This window comes from Culex quinquefasciatus, chromosome 3 (genome assembly GCF_015732765.1).
Source record: "Culex quinquefasciatus strain JHB chromosome 3, VPISU_Cqui_1.0_pri_paternal, whole genome shotgun sequence".
NCBI classification, from domain to species: Eukaryota; Metazoa; Arthropoda; class Insecta; order Diptera; family Culicidae; genus Culex; species Culex quinquefasciatus.
This window is the reverse complement of record NC_051863.1, coordinates 170359380-170377306: the sequence shown is the minus strand read 5'-3', so window position 1 is coordinate 170377306 and position 17927 is coordinate 170359380. Positions and strand designations below refer to the sequence as shown.

Here is a 17927-nt window from a genome sequence, read left to right as displayed (position 1 = left end):
GTAAATTTAAATTCCATGAAAAAAAATTATAAAAAAGTTTTAAAGTGTGCTCACACCAACCTCGGATATTTTTGACGAATTACATGTATGTAACCCCTTAATTAGTCAAGGAAAGGATTAGAAAGTTATAAAAGGTTAAAGTGATTTTTCTTTATTACCCAAATGTATTCGATTCAATGCAAAAATGTAAAACAATTTGAAGTAAATATATGAATATGAACAATTAATAATAAAACGAAAAATACAATAAAGATGAAGAACATTTAACCATACCACTTAGAATGTAATTAAAATGTAATTATTATAAAAAAAGTTCAATAAAGACATATTTAATTTCAAAAAAAATCAAAAAAAAAGTTATAAAAAGTACTATACTCAAAATTGAATAAAATATCAAGAGAAGATACTGATACAAGGTTATACTGAAAATTAAAAACGTGTATACTTATTTTAAAGTAGGATTTCTTTTCTTCTATCAATAAAACGTGCAATTATCCATCGAGACACATAAAATATAGGATTTTTATTTCTTTTCCGATATTTACAAATATACATACATTCCACCTATTTAAACAGCTAAGACTTTGGCAATGTGTTTACGGTATACAAACAGTAGAAAATGTTATTCTCTAGTATACGGCCGTTGTACTTCAAAAAGTTTTTATTTATTTTCAGCATACAGTTCCGTCTGTGTTTAACACAAACTCACACACGCACATGTAGATAAATAGACAGATCCCTTGAATTTTGCGCCTTCTATGCCGTGTGTAATCTTCACCACATCTTATGTGGCGCCTTTTTTAATTTAGCTACACAACAAGTCACAAATATTTACTCTTTCTCCTCGACTGCGTCGTCTTCGTCATCATCGCCGTTTTCAGCAACTTTCCAGACTTTTCCACAATTGAAATTCAATCTCAACCTTGCACAAGTTATTTGGAATGTTCTGTTCACTAGTTCACACACACATCCACTCAATCACACGCATTCGAAAGGGGAATCACCCCGTTCAAATTGTAAGATGAGACCCATTCAAGAAAAAACGTTCAAATATTAACCCTCACTCTAGCGACTCACAGGTCCCTCAAAAGACTCAATCACCCACGTGTCAACTTCACGTGGAAAAGCTGTCAAGTGTGTGTGTGAATTGGTGTGTGCGTTTTGTTTACACCATCTCACCACACCACTGCTGCGAAAAGTGTTGAATTTAATTCGATTTGCTGTCACTTTTGTCGGCGGTGGTGGCGCTCCCGTCTGTGATGAACGAAGTAGTCGTTGAGATTTGCCAAGCTGGCTGCGGTTGGAGCGGGGGAGCTGCCATTGGAATTGACGATATTGGTGGTCCTGCCTCAGCGGCAGGTGAATGCCAATCTCAGTTGCGGGACGCCGAGCTCTTCATTATCACGATGCTGTACTCCAGGGTGCTGGCAGAGGAGGGGAGAGGGGTAGAGTTAATTGAGTCAGTTTCAAAAGCTAATTCAAGCAAAAGCTAAAATATTTCTTTATTATTGCTTTTAAAAATTAAACCTTGAAACATTTTACAGTGTCCTTAATAAAAATATTGTTTTAGGAAAATTTTACTTTTCTTGTTAAATTTTGAAAATTTTAATTTGCATTTATCTTGTTAAGTTTATGTTTGTTTTTGAAAGTAGCCTATTCTATCTAGTTTTTTCATATGTTTACAGTCACAATTTTTTGCTTATTTTTCACATTTTCTGCATTATCATTTAAATTGGAAAAAAATGCATAGAGGCATAGACAAAACAAAAGTTGCTGTATACTTATTTAATCTAAAAACATAGCCCAAGTTGAAACCTAAAAAATTTTTAGAGTTTTGTGTCAAAATAGGTGTAATTTTACAACAGGATCTGGAGAAATTTTCATCAGTTTCCGTTGAATTTCACACGTTTACTTGTTATTTTAGCTAAAATTACTAAAAAAAGAGGCAATCTTCAACTAACCAAATTTTCATCCTTCCAAAATTCACGTTTAGGAGAATCTAGCAACTAAAGTATGATTTTCTTTTTAAAAAAATTAGTTTTTTTGGAAATAATCAAAACTGTTGTCAACAAAATTCATAGTTGTAATTTCAAAAATCATTTATTGATTCAAAATTAGAATTGCCAACGAAATTGAATTTACATTTTTTAAATGACCTTAACCATTTCAAATTAAATAAACAAAATAAATGTTTATTAGTTTTCAGCATATTTGATTTTTTTTACTTAGTTGCTCGATGGCACTATTTGTTTGATTATCAATGTTCAAAAAGAAACTTTTAGAGTTGTTTGCACTTTTGAATAAAAATTATTTTGAGATGAATATTGAAGAAACGATTATTGCATTCCGTATATTTTTTGCTCAGAATTTTAACATAATTTTATCAATCTCTATTTGCATCAAAGGATTTAATCCGCTAATTCCTCTTATCGACGAGAATTTTCCAAATTTGACTCTCGATTCTCAGGAATTTAATAATGGATGTAGGGGGAGAGGGGGTAATATGCACCCCCGGGGCAAAATGCACCCCCTGCTTTTCTCGGTATTTGGAAGAATTTTCCGGGGAAAAAATCATAGAAATTGGAAGCTTAACATTGCTAAACCATGCTGGAAAAATTTAAGCATCGCAGTATAAAAACAGCTCAAGTTATTTGCAAAACTTTAAAATGTTGTGTTTTCATCTAATTTTCATTGAACTTTCATTATGATTTTTGGACAAGTTGCTGTATACTTATAGATAGATGAGTCCAAAAACATCAAAAATGCATTTTTAATTAAATTTTCTGCAGAAAGCGTGATCGGGGCAAAATGCACCGCTGTGAAGCTCCTTTGTAAAAACAGCGGTGTCATCTAGTGGCGACTAGTGAAAACTGCTTTTACCCGGTGCATTTTGCACCATGTTGTGGTGCATTTTGCCCCGTTGTTGTAGTGCATTTTGCCCCAATGTTGCGGTGCATATTGCCCCGCATGGTTGTTTAAAATGATTCAAAAATGTTTTTAGAAATTTGATATTTTCGAACAATTTTGAGGTTTTTTAAGACTTTTTTCACATGGATGACGAAGAATAATAGTTGTTTTAGAACATCGAACAAAATTCTTCCACAGCAATGCTGTAACATTACAAATCACAGTTTTCCCTTAGGGGGTGCATATTACCCCCTCTCCCCCTATAAGAATCAATTTACAATTTTACATGTTAAAGATTAATTGTACTTTGTCATTTCAATTCAGTTTTGTTCATGAATATTATGTTATGAATATTATGAGTATTCAAGCCTTTTATCAAAACATTGTAAGAAAAACACATTTTCTATTAGTTTAATGTCTTTTAAGGTCTGTCTTGTTTAATTTAAAACTAATCATAAAATTTTTAAATTGCATTAAAAAAAATTATAGTTGATTTCACAAAAAAATAAACGAAAGTTTCTCTTATTAGGTACTAAACATATTTTGTTTTAAACGGTTTAAAATTGGGGGTTGGGGGTTCAATAAAAAATAATCTATTGAGTTTAATTTACTCACCTTTAAATTTTGTTAAGTTACAAGATACTTAATAAAAAAAAACTTTTATTTAATCATGTTACATAAGTTGAAAGTGTAACTGTGTATTTTTTTCAACATAAGACATACAAAAACAATCTTTTGATTTGTTAAAAAAAATAATTGAGGCGTGGTTTTTCCTCTAAATGCTTTTCAAAATAAAGACCTTTTAAGAGCGAGTCCACGAGCAAAGCATACCCATCTCGCATCGACCTCACCAATCTGCCTGAAATTTTCAGGGGTTGTTTGTACATATGAAACTAGCATCTGGCCAAAATATGAGCACTCTAGGTCAACGGGAAGTGGGGCAAATCGGGACACAAAGTTTGAAGGTTCAAAAACGTCAAAAATCTTAAAAAGGCTATAACTTTGGCAAAATTCAATATAATTTCAAAATTTAAAATGCATCTGAAAGGGCTTAAAAAATGCAACAAAATGCAGGGAGAAGCATCCCAATTGGTTAAATCTAAAGGGAGTTATTGGCATTTTAGTGAAATAATAGCATAATTTTCAAACTCAAATAAAAAAGTGTTCCATCCAGATATCAACTCGGTTCGACCTGCAGCTTGTAGGGGACATCTGGGACTACCATCTGAGACTGCGAACGCTTTGGGTAAGGCAGTTTAACATATTAAATAGACACTTTTCCTTTCAGTGAATTTTTTGGTTGTAAATTTTTGCTCGGGGGACCCCTTAGATACCATTTTTTGGTGATAATTTTATCATATTCGTGTTCCTGAGACAATTTCACAATAGAAACATGCATAAAAATGTTTATTTTCATTCATTTTAACTCTTTAAAAATGAAAGTTAAAAAAAATTAAGAAGCTACTTTTTTTCTGGTGTCATCTAGTATCCTTGGAAACGCACTTGATTTTTAATAAATGTGAATCGAAGATTTTTTTAACTTTCATTTTTTAAAGGGTTAAAATGAATGAAAATAAAAATTTTTTTGCATGTTTCAATTGTGAAATTGTCTCAGGAACACGAATATGATAAAATTATCACCGGAAAATTTGATCTAAGGGGTCTCCCGAGCAAAAATGTACAACCAACAAATTCACTTAAAGTAAAAGTGTCTATTTAATATGTTAAACTGCCTTACCCAAAGCGGTCTCAGTCTCAGATGGTAGTCCCAGATGTCCCCTACAAGCTGCAGTTCGAACCGAGTTGATATCTGGATGGAACACTTTTTTATTTGAGTTTGAAAATTATGCTATTTTTTCACTAAAATGCCAATAACTCCTTTTAGATTTAACCAATTGGGATGCTTCTCCCTGCATTTTGTTGCATTTTTTAAGCCCTTTCAGATGCATTTTGAATTTTGAAATTAAATTGAATTTTGCCTGAGTTATAGCCTTTTTAAGATTTTTGACGTTTTTGAACCTTCAAACTTTGTGTCCCGATTTGCCCCACTTCCCGTTGACCTCGAGTGCTCATATTTTGGCCAGATGCTAGTTTCATATGTACAAACAACCCCTGAAAATTTCAGGCAGATTGGTGAGGTCCAAACGACGTCCCATACAAAGGGGTATGCCCTGTGCGTGGACTCGCTCTTAAAAATATAAAATTGCTATTTCCCATATGCGGTGCACTCTATCAAACAGTTCAGAACAGATCCTGTTTCGTTGCCAATTTAATCTTCAAAAAATGCTTCAAAAAAATATTTTGTTTTTTTTTCTGCAAAAAAACCTTCGGATGGTTACAGAAATGCAAAGTTACATAAATTCAATAATTTAAAAATCTAGATGATTCTACAGTGGACTCTCTCGTTGTCGATATTAAAGGGACCGTCGAGAACGGGGGTTATCAAATTATAGAATGAAAAATCAAAGCAATCTATTTGAAGGGACTGAAAAATTTATCGACAGCTGGAGCAATATTGATATCGAGAAGATCGACGGCCAGAGAGTCCACTGTATTAAAATTCTTTGTTCATTCTTTGAACAAAGAAACAAATCTAGCGCTACATTTAACTGAACAATACACAGAAATCAAAAAATCAACGTCAAACTTACTTTTAAATGCATTTTCGAATGCATAGATTTTGTAGTAACAGGTGCTATTTACAAAAGGAAAAATAATAAACAAATTCGCATGCATTCAAGCGCTGGAAACAGAAACCGAGGATAATATTTGCAAAAATGAAAGAGAGATCAAATCAAATTAACGGCGCCGACGTGGTTGTCACACTGGAAATAAAATAAATGAAAAATAATAATAAATCTCATTCGATCAACCAACCAAAGTCAAGTTTAAATAACACACGCACACAACCAGAGTGGACAGTGAGGATGAAAAACAAACATTTGAACCAATTGATTTACGATAACAGTAAATGGGAGCGAGAAACACAGAGTTACACTGGCAAACGGACAAATTGACAAACAAGTGCTCAAAACTAATAAACATCGAAAACACTCACGATACTCTACTAGCAATTAGTTTGGGATTGTGGAGAGAGGGTGGTATTTACGTAGTGGTTTTGCTAAAAGCACTGTTGTTGGTCCCGGGATCATGTTTGCAAAATTTATGCTGACCTCCGCTGACCATCGCGCACTTGGGCTCAGGCTAAATCAGGCTGTTTTACGAGTGGAGCAAATTGATGAGGGATTTTCCCGGAAGGATAACATTACGCGCGAGGGTGCAATTGAAAATTGTGACCGCAATCAAATTTACGTCGAATTTTGAGAGCGGTTAAGCTTAAGCGGATAAAGCTGCAACAAATTTTGGCAGAAAATAATAATTGATGGCTCATGGCTTATCAGTCTAATGATGGGGAACACCCATGGTCGTTGCAGAGAAAATGCGTCGCCATTGGGAAAAAAGCTGGTAATCAATCATTCGGAATTTTTTTTCTTCTTGAGAAGGACAGCGTCCAATGATTCTAGACGTTATTTGTGCGAAGATCGGTGAAAAATTGAGCAAAGAAAAATATGTTTTTTTGCTACATGACTTTTTTTTATTTTTGCTTTTATTGCTCTTTTGCCATTTTAAGCCTTATTTTTTATGTTCAAGGTTTTTTTCATTCGATAATTTTATTAACGATCTGAAATTGATCATTTTTTATCTCGTTTAATCAAGTTTTCTTTTTCAAAGTTACCTATTCTTTACGTTTCAATTATGTTTTATTTTTAATATTTGCATGGAAATCGGATTTGGAATTAGAGCCCTTGTCCCGGGCAGACGGTAATAACAAAATTCATGCCATTTCAATAACAAATACTGTTAAAATAAAAAAAAGTGTAAAAATAGCGTCATGAATCGAATAGTTCAGAAAATTTCCAATAAAATTTTCTAAGAGACATTGAAGATTGAACCTCTGGTTGCTAAAATACATAGAATTAAATAAAAAGAAACACGAAAATTAAAGCTTTTTTACCCTCATCGAAACCTTCAACACATTTTCTAATGTCAATATCTTAAAAAAATATGGTCATATTTTCAATGTTTGAAAATTTAAGATTTGTGAAATTTTCTGATCTTCTCGAAAAAATATTTTTGTGTTTTTGGACTCAAACCAAACATTTCAGAATGTCGGATATATGAACTTTTTGAAAGGTTAGTCTTGACTGAAAAATTTTAAAAATATTTTTTCTGAAGGATCAGAAAATTTTACAATTGCTTCTTTTTTGAACATTGAATACATGACTATTATTTAGGTTGTTGAAATGAGACTTATAAAACTTAAATTTTCTTGTTTTTTTTTCTTTAATTTGCTGTAATTTCATTTGAAACGTTCTAAACTTATCGAAAATAAAATATTCAGGATTGAGCAATCATGGACAGTATTTAGAAAAATCGAAAAACCGTAATTTTGCATCTTTAATTAAACTTAAAGTGGTTATATTTTGAAAATCTTAGATGACCTCTAACCTGATTATTGCAAGTGATCCTTTAACTCCGATCGTAATATCATGGATCATAAAGGAAAGAGAAAGCATGCAATAAAAATAAAATGAAACAAAAATAATAGTTTATACCTGCTTTTTATATTTGAAATTTACTTTTTAAATTATCAAAAAATCAACAAATTCAACTATTTTTTTATGCATTAACAATAAATTGAACAATTCAAACTTTTTTTTTATACGAAAAAATCTCAGATTTTTAAGAAAAACATTTAAGAATTAAAAAAAACCGAGAATGAAAAAAAGCAATATCAAATTTAAAAATCAAGTGTTACGAATCTTTTTTTGTTTCATTTAATCTTTTAATCATATTTCCTCCCCTTTTCCATTTCATTTTCCACTTTGATATTTTTACCGAATTTGTTAGTTGAAAAATCGGTAAAGTTTAGATCAGTAAACCATGAACCATGAACAAAATTTTACCGAAGAACATCATCCACTGAATTCCGGTATGTTTTTACCGAATTTTGGAATTTTCAGTTTACCGAACTGTTCAAATTCGGCAGAAAAATCTAAGTGTTTTTACCGAATTTTGGAATTTTCAGTTTACCGAACTGTTCAAATTCGGCAGAAAAATCTAAGTGTGTAGGCTATTGAAACAAATGTTTACAGCATCTATGAAATTTTTAAATTCTAAACAATAAAAAACTTTGTCCAGACTCAAGGAACATTAACTGCAAAAACGGTTTGCAACTATTTTCAACCTAAATTTGGATTTTTCATAATTTTTTATAGACCTTGTTTTTCAAAAAAAAAAAAAAGTTTGAGATCTTCATAAAATTGTATTACCTACACCCAAACGGCGATCGCATGATTGTGATGCATGGTGGCATGAAAGTATACCAGATTCTGCATGAAATCTGTCATCATGCATTTTTTGCGATATTACCGACTGCCATTGAAAAAAAAAACATTTTAAAACGAGGCTCGAGGCTTTACTTTGAGCAGTTTCTCGCGAAAGCCTCAGCATTTATATGTATTGGTGGGAACCGCAGGTCACCGACAGGTTTACACTAAGGCAAAAATGATATATGAGCTTGCTGCAAAAAATACTATAAAATATAAAATTTTCTGTAGCAAATCTTCTGTTGCAGATTTTGATATACATTTTTCCTGTGGGTGTAAGATATTTTTGAAATTAGGAAATTAACTTAAAATAATTAAAAATTGATTTGTCTAAAAGAAACAGATTTTTTCTCAATCTTCAAAAGGTCTTTTAGAAACTTCAAATTCTGAAGTCAACATTAGTTGCTTAATCGGACTACATGCTTGTCCCCTACATGAATTACATAAAACAAACATTTAAACATTAAGTTATTGAAGTTACAGCAAACACTAAACATACAAAATAACAAAACTCCCAAAAAAAAAAAAAAAAAAAACTCACCGTATGCTCTCGGTCCGTGACCTCGGCGAGTAGTCTTTGCTGATGGTTGGTCTTTCGAAAGCCAACATTAGATGGAAACCATTTTGTGTTAAAGTTTACGACGTCAACGACGACGACACACACACACGCACACATTTATTTACAGCAGAAGAAGAAGAACGCCAATCGATGATGATTGATTTTTCCGTCAATCAACCAGTCCACCATCCAAGTTCGATGCAATCGGCAATATTTGCGGTTTCGTCGTCCATCGCAGACGAAGCGGACGATGATGATGTTGCACAAATGTTGGAAAGAAATGAGAAAAAAAACCACAAGGATTAGTTTGAAATATTGTGCTGACAACGGCGCCACACGCCAAGGACATGATGTAATGGGTTGGAAAATTGGTCGATTTATTGAAAAAATAATAAATTGAGTTAATTTTAAAGTAACCAAATAAAAATTAAAAATAAGACTGAACCTTTAGATCAGTTTTTACATTTTGACTACAGCTTCAGAACCAAATCATCTCTGTTTGGTCACATGTCCTGGCTTGAGGTTGATGGATGAAACGAGAACTACTGTAATCTATTCCCAGAGATCCACATTGGCTTCCCAAAGGACAACAGACAACAGTGAGTAAGGTACTCCACATGCTCATACCTGCGATGGTTGTTGGCCGCTTTGTTGCCACCGCCGGGCCGCAGGATGTTCCGTTCGTCACGCCAGCGGTAAAAATGGTGCCGCAGCGTTTGGCGCACCTCCGAGTTCAGGAAGCAGTACAGCAGTGACACGACGAAGCCCTGAGTAGAGAAGCAGTCGATGATGATGGTTGAGTATAGAGCAATTCCATCTCAAATCAGGAATTTTTCTGGTACTTTTGTACCCGACCCTCTCCGATTTCAATGAAACTTTGTATACATGTTATCCTAGGCCTATATAAGCCATTTTTGTGTATATGGAGTCAATTGTACTCGAAAATGGCATGTGAGAAGGGCGTAAGTTTTTAGATATTTTTGTATTCTGTAATTTAAAAATGACCTTATCTCGAAGGCGTTGCATCGTACTAAAAAGTGGTCAAAGACAAACTTGTAGGAAATTGGACGGGCTTTCTGGAAAAAACACACTGAAAGAAAAATACATGCCACTTCTATGGGATTTTCCTATTTTTATGTTTAAATGTTAGATTTTAAGGTGAAGTCACTATTTTTTTTCGTTCAAAATTTTTAAAGAAATAGTCTAAAATGTTACAAAAAGACTCACGAAAAATGCATGATGGTATGTCTCTCCTAAAAAAATACAAAAATCATTTTTTTAAACTGTTTTTTTGAATAGTCGTCAAAATTTTCAAACACCGATGGTCGGAATCGATTCTCCAGACTGTTTTACATAAAAGTCTCCATATTGACCAAGTTATAGCGGTTTTAAAAATAAAAAGGTTGAAAAAATAGGTTTTTTGGTGGTTTATGCCATTTTCCATATGACAGACTTGATTTTTCAGTCTCGAAAATATTTTCACCGGAAAGCTCGTCCAATTTCCCATAAGATTGCCTTTGACAGACTTTCAATTGAATGCATTGGCTTACAGATATAAGCTTAATTACATGCTCATAATTGAAAAAAGAATATATTTTTCAGTGTAGTAGAAATCTGGATAGTAAATCATCTTACGTAAATATTAAAACGAGTCAAATTGAAAAGCTGTCAGAGGCAATCGTATGGAAAACTGGACGAGCTTTCCGGTAAAAATATTTACGAGACTGAAAAATAAAGTCTGTCTTATGGAAAATGCCAAAAACCACCAAAAAACCTATTTTTTCAACACTTTTATTTTTAAAACCGCTGTAACTTCGCAAGGATTGGACTTAGGACAATGGTCAATATGGAGACTTTTATGTAAAATTGTCTGGAGAATCGACTATCGACCCCACTATCAGTTTTTGAAAATTTTGACGTTTAGACCACTTTTCAAAAAAAAAACAGTTTTAGTAAATGATTTTTGTATTTTTTCAGGAGAGACATACCATCCTGCATTTTTCGACTATTTCCTCAAAAATTTTGAACGAAAAAAAATCGTGACTTCACCTTAAAATCTAACTTTTAAACATAAAAATAAGAAAATCCCATAGAAGTGGCGTGTATTTTTCTTTCAGTGTATTATTTTCAGAAAGCCCGTCCAATTCCCACAAGTTTGTCTCTGACTTTTTTTTGATACGATGCAACTCCTTCGAGATACAGTCATTTTTAAATTACAGAATGCAAAAACATCTAATTAACTTACGCCCTTCTCACATGTCATTTTTGAGTAAAATTGGCTCCATATACACAAAAATGGTTTATATAGGCCTAGGATAACATGTATACAAAGTTTCATTGAAATCGGAGAGGGTCGGGTACAAAAGTACCAGAAAAATTCCTGATTTGAGATGGAATTGCTCTATACACAAAAAATGATATAAATGAGACTGTTATCGAGCTGGAACTGTAAACAATTTTTTGTTTAGGATTAAAATAGAAGAAGGCACGTGGTTTATTGGATGAGGAGGACATTGTAATCGATTTTGAAGCAAAAGAGAAAATGTCTATTTTTGAGCATTTTTCTGGATAAAGAATTAACAATTTAAGATAATTCATCAGTTTGTTGTAAGTCAAACAAAACAAACTCCAAATATGTAGAATATAAATACAGAAAACGTTTTTGTTTAGCACTTCGAGTTTTGTTAAATAGTTACCTCGGAATATTTTAAGTTAGATAGTTGTCTCGAAATTTATGAAATTGTTCTAGCTGTCAAAATGCTTATGTACCCTATTCAGGGATGGAATAATCGCAAAAAAATCAATTTTGCTTGCGAACTTTCTTCACCCGCGAAAGAGAGGGGAGGCAAATCACGCAAAAGAAAATCGCTCCCGAACTTCTCCAAGAAAATCAATCTGCTGATGATTTTTTGTGATTTTCCTTGTCAGCACCACTTATTTCATTCATTTCACTTTGTTTACACACATTGACCATCTACAAAATGTGACAGGTCATATTTTGACGTGTGACGTTACACTTGCAAGTGTAGTAGTGAAAAAGATGTTCCGCCGAATAATCAAGATGATGATTTTTTTTAGATTCCTTTTACCGATCTTTCGTGCGCGAGAGAGAAGAGCCATGCTCCCTTCGGATTTTTTCTCTTGATGAACATCCAATGATTTTCTTTTGATGATGATTATTCCATCGCTGACCCTATTCAAATGTTGCTCCCGATTTATAAGATGATTTTATTAATTTCGGGGAGTTTTCAGTTCGTTTCAACATCACCAGTTCCCTGAAAATTAATTGGTTTTTCAACATAAAAAATGTGTGTTTTTTGAATCCTTTCAAATATAGCCAGTTCTTTGGATAACATAAAAGATGATTTTATTAATTTCTGGAAGTATTTGCATTGTATTAAAAAAAACAGTTTTCGAATGCAATTCGTTGAAAAAACCTTTTGTTTTTTTTTTAATTTATGACCAGCTCTTTAAAAAAATAGTAGTTTATGCAACAATTTGCAAAAAGAAGATTTTTTCAGCACGAGTCGTACATTTGTCCAACGAGGTTCACCGAGTTGGATAAATACGACAAGTGCTGAAAAAATCAAGTTTTGCAACGAGTTTCATACAACATTTTTTGCAATTCCAAAAAACACCTTTTGAATGTAATTGTAAGTGAAATGTCCATGAAACAATGTTGAAAAGTATTACTTTTCAAAACAAGTGCTGAAAAGTTCAACTTTCCAGCACCCATTACAGTGCTGAAAAGTAGAACTTTTTAGCATTTGTTTTGAAATGTGTTTCTATTCGATTCTGTTATTTTCAGTAGAGTAAAGTAGGCTGTTTCGTCATTCGAGAATGACAGGAAAAGTAGGAAGTTTCAAGACGGTACGTAAAAAAAATATTACTGATATTTCTTCTAAATAATTCTGCGACATTTTTTTTAATAATATGCAGTTCAATTTTATTGTAAAATTCAAAGATGATTTGTAAGTAATGTTCAGCCAAATATAAAAAAAGCAATCCCTTCGATTTTTATAACAAAAACATTCGGCAAAATGACCTTCAGCAAAATGTCTATTCGGCGAAACGACTTTCGGCGAAATGAACCAAACGCCTAAATTTGCTCCAATTCATCACATTATAGAGTAGTTCTCTTAGTTTTCTCAAATCGATGTTTATTTATTAGAATGGAATTTTGACCAGAGGCATTCTTTAAAAAACGCAATTTTTCATCAGTAATTTATTAACACCAGTCTCAATAGAAATTTGTTTGCTGGTCATACAAAATAGCCCTTTTTTACGATCATCTTTTATTTTTTTTTCGGTAGGCTGAACGCTGAAAAACTACAATTTTCATGGGGACCATAATTCGAACACACAAAATTTAACGGAAAGTGAAAATTTGCTAAAATAACATAAAGTTTTAGTGCTAAAAAAACAAAAAGATTTATTTACACTGAAATTTATAATAATCATGAAATAGGCAGAAATTAACGGGGCCCACCATATCAAATCATCAAATTTGGTAGAAATTTCATGAAACTCACAAAACATCAAAAATTTTCCAGAAATTTCAAGATTTTCAAGGTTAAAAATAATATTTCGAATTCCAATTCATTTAATCTTGAATAAACAAAGTTAAAATCTTGAATTTTCTTTTAGAATTCTAACTTTAAACTAAAATGGTGGTCATGTTGTTATTCAGTATGTTTTCGATTAAAGTTGATAAAACCCAACTGATGCTACTGATGGCGATTTCCGATTTTTCAATAGGTAATCTCCAGTTTATTTTAATTATATTATTCTATAACCTGATTCCTTCCTCTAATCCTAGTCCAAGAATGTTTTAAAATAATTTTATATATTAATTGATATTTCGTGAATTTTTGGTAGTAACATAACTATAATAATGTTTAAAGAATTGTGTGACAGTTAAATAATGATTTAAAATTTTGGAAAATGGAATTGAAATTTAAAATTTTGGTTTTTTTTTAAATTGTTTTTTTCGGATAGATTTAATGAACTTAAAACTCCGACATGAACTTGAATAAACTTTACTTAACATCAATAAGAAAAGCTATTTCGAAGAATATTTTAGTGACTTTTTTCACTCAGTAGATTTAATACTCGATTCTTCAAGCACCCACAAATTCTATTCCCAACATTGAATTAATCAGCTGTTTAAAGGTAGTCCTTGTCTCAGCTCAGGATAGTAACTGTATACGAGTAATGGTTCAACCAGGGATGCCTCGTGTTTTTTTAAATGTCTAAAAAAAAGTCTGTGTATGTCTGTGCATTTGTCTAAAATTCAAATATATCAATTTACAGTCGTAGAAGTCCATTTTTAAAAGTCTGTGCAACTCAAAAAATGTCTGACACAAGCTCAAAAGTCTGTAAAACACAGACAAATCTGTGCATCTGGCATCTTAAATTTCAACAGCAAAATTAATTAAACTAAATTGAACTGCAATAAAAAAAACTAAGACTTCTTCGTCATTTAAAATTGAAATTCAATCAAATAACTGGTAACTGTGTACTATTTCCATTCTTTTCAAGGGATATGTCACTGACCAGCACAACCGGAAATTGTTTTGAAAGCTTTTCCTTCATAAAGGCCACAAAATTGTAGGTGGAAGAAAAAACATGTAGGGTTTTCCAAAAGTACACCTTTCAACCCCATTTCAAAACCAGACACTAGTTTTCACTCCTTTTCCAATATAATAAATACCTTCCCCATCCCCCACCTGAACCTCTCTCCTTACCTGTGTGCTCAGCAGAATCGCCCTGGTGACCGCAAAGATGTGGCTTCCGACGCCGCCCTCCTCCGGTCCGTAGATCACGATGAGGTACGTGATGCCCAGCAGCGGGATAAGTACGAGCAGCGCCTTCGAAGCCTTCCGGTACTGGCGCGTCTCGAGCGTGTTCGCCGACCGGAGCTTCGTGATCAGGACCTGCGTTCGAGGAGGGGGGGAATCGACAGAATTCGATTAGTATGAGTGTGTACATGTGTGGAAGTTGTCATGAAAAGAGATTTTGTTCAATTGTTTGTCAAGTGATTCGATTTTGAACTTTACAATAGAGCTGAAGATTGCTGGCTTTACTTCCGAAACGAAAGAGTAGGTACAACTAGAAAGGGTTGGTTAAAAGGATTTGTAAGAGGATACTGGGCTTGGGCTGTTCGAATGGTGCTTCTGCATTAGATGATGTGGATATCGCTGAAAAACACTAACAGAGCAGAAGATTCAATTCAAAACTGTTGAATCGAGTTTTCCATTAATTTTTACCAGATGTACAGAATTTTTGTGGTTACATGCTTTAATTCGAAAAGTAAAATCGAAGAAAATATTAGTAAATTATAATATCTACATAATAAGAGGTAATATTCAACCATCAAATTTTTATCCTTTCAAAGCTCATCTTTTGTTTTCCTTTCTTTAGACCGTTGCAAATACTATTTGATGATTATTTCTCTCGGCCCTCACCAAAGTACAAGGGGAGGAGAGAGACGTCGAGGGGAAATAAAAAAATATAAATTACACGCCATGGTTTTAACATTTAAATAAAAAAAAAGTGTTTTAATAGAAGTTTATGCAACAAGTTGCAGAAAGAGGATTTTTCAGCACGAGTCGTACATTAATCCAACGTGGTTCACCGAGATGATGAAAAAATCAAGTTTTGCATCGAATTCCATACAACGTTTTTTGCAATTCCGGAAAACACTCTTTGAACAGAATTAGGGGAAGGTGGGGCAAGACGACCATATGGGGCAAGAGGAACAATCACTCGTACGGCCGTAATTTTTACAATTTTGATTATTTCCAGTATGAGGAATAGCAATGCAATTAGCTGATTCTACTACCACATAACCGCCAAAACGACGTAAACGCCACGGGGCATAAGATTTAATGAAGTTTTTTTCAAAACCTTTGTTTTCTTTTAATATTTGGAAAGTACAAAATAAGGCTTAGGGTTCGTTTTAAGGCTCATTTTACCAAAATGCTATTTTTCCTAGACCAGTAGTACCAATGACATACACCAATTACAAAGTTTGATTTAACTTTTGGTTATTTTTGTTGAGAGCTTTTAAAAAATCTTGTTCAGGTGGGGCAAGTGTACCATATTGATTTTTAGTATGGTAAAAATTACGAATTGCTGCAACAACATATTTTATTGGGAAATAAATATATGAAAGTACTTAAAAACTGATAAACAATTGTTTAAAAAAAATTGTTCATGCAAAGTATGATGATATTATGAAAATTTATTATTTATCATCTTAGTAATATTTTTTTTCGTAAAAACGATAAAATTTTTAGTAAATTATTATTATTTAATCTAAAAATGGAAAAAAAAAACCTTTCAAATACATTCTAATCTGATGTATCTAAGTGATAACAGTTCAATTGTTAGCAAATTAACATGTTTTTTCATGCATTGTTCCTCTTGCCCCAACGGGTTGTTCGTCTTGCCCCACTAGTTGAGTAGAACGTACGGAAAATCAAAAATTTTAAAATCAATTTTTTACATTAAAAAACAGGATTTTTGAAAAACTTGTTCTAACAAAGTCTTAGTCAAGACCTAGAATAAGATGATTATAAAAAAATCCGACAAATTTTTAAACTTTTTAATGGGTTATAACGAGCATTTCCTTAGCTTGTTACACTTGCCCCACTTTCCCCTATTGGACAAATGTACATGCATTGAGTCAATGAATCGTTAAAAGCAAAAACACTGTTGAAAAGTATAACTTTTTCTAACAAGTGCTGAAATGTTCAACTTTTCAGCATTCCATTTTGTTTTGAAAAGGGTTACTATTCGAATCTGTTATTTTTGGTACAGAAAAGTAGGCTGTTTCGTCGTTCAAGAATGACAGAAAAAGGAAGTAGTTTCACGACGGAATTACAAAAATGCATTTTACATTATTCCTATCATTAGTTTTCAAATATCTAAGTTTTGAGGAAAAAAAATTCGCAAAAAAAACTTGTGGGTTACACTATATAGGAATTTCACCAAAAAAAAATATGAATATTTTCAAACGAGCCCAAACCTATTTTCTTAACATTTTTGTCCCCAGTTTTTTAGGATGATTTTGATGGCGGAGGTAACATAAACTGAAAAATAATTCCAATCTGTTTTGCTTTTCTTATTGTTTAAATCTGTTGTTTAACAAATGAGTTTCACTGAGTTTTGGCCGAGGAATATTTTATAGAATTTACCAACATTTATAACTTGACAACATGTCTATAATAGTCCTTCAATTCTTGAAATAAATGTTAGTATGTACCATAAACCGGGATTTTTTGCTAAATTTTAAATACAAATTAAATACGAACTAAATGGTATGAAATCATACTAAGCTTGGTGAAGCAGTGTTTAAAATCCCCAAAAAGTTGTTTTCAAAAAACTTTGAAGGTAAGTCAAGGCCAACGAATTTTCGGAGGTCGAGGACACGCAAATTGCGGAAGTGATAAAGAAGTACGGAACAGTTCAATGTCATGTTAGGGAACGGTACGGTGAGGAAACGGGATTTCCAATATGGAACGGGGTAAGAGGATTATTCATGGAGGTTAGGGCTGAAATCCCAGCTCGGTTGCAGATTCTTCACGTGGAAGCTCGCATATATTATGACGGATTGCAAAATAAATGTTTTGGTTGCGGTAAAACGGATCATTTGAAGGTGACTTGTCCGTACAAAGCCAAAGTAAAGGAAAAGAAGGAGAAAACTTCCGGAAATGACACCTTTGCGAAGGTGTTAATTCACGGGAAGTCAAGTTCACTAGAAATAATGCCGGGATTAGGAGAAGAAGAAAAACAAACAACTTTTGGAGAAGAAAAGATCGTAGAACCCAGTTCATACAATGAACAATGCGTACACATGGAAGATCACCAGAAATTCATGGAAATATTTGATCCTGAAAAAATGATAATCCCACCGTTCAGAGGAAAGAACAAGTCAAATCAAAGAAGATCCCGTTCTAGATCAGCTAGGAGACCAGAGAATAATGATCAATAGGAACAGCTGAACTTGTAAAGTCATTGTATATGTGAACAGACTTAATGTAAATAAAAACCTATTTTGATAAAAA

The 17927-nt window shown here is 32.8% G+C and overlaps 1 protein-coding gene across 12 annotated transcripts in view; it reads right to left on the bottom strand.

The window, feature by feature from the left end:
• Positions 1 to 491: 491 nt before the first annotated feature.
• The window catches only part of LOC6041453 (diuretic hormone receptor), a 95619-nt gene continuing 78183 nt past the window's right edge, over positions 492 to 17927 (bottom strand). For 11 of the 12 annotated variants that reach the window (XM_038260544.1, XM_038260543.1, XM_038260545.1 and 8 more), the window contains 4 exons: positions 14604 to 14792; positions 9484 to 9623; positions 8839 to 8889; positions 492 to 1424 (listed from right to left, as the gene is read on the bottom strand). In XM_038260544.1, the coding sequence (XP_038116472.1) occupies positions 1373 to 1424; positions 8839 to 8889; positions 9484 to 9623; positions 14604 to 14792 (432 nt within the window). In that variant the 3' untranslated portion in view covers positions 492 to 1372. Of the gene's footprint in view, positions 1425 to 5558; positions 5733 to 8838; positions 8890 to 9483; positions 9624 to 14603; positions 14793 to 17927 lie in introns of all 12 variants that reach the window. The other variant, XR_005278282.1, reaches the window with a different exon arrangement.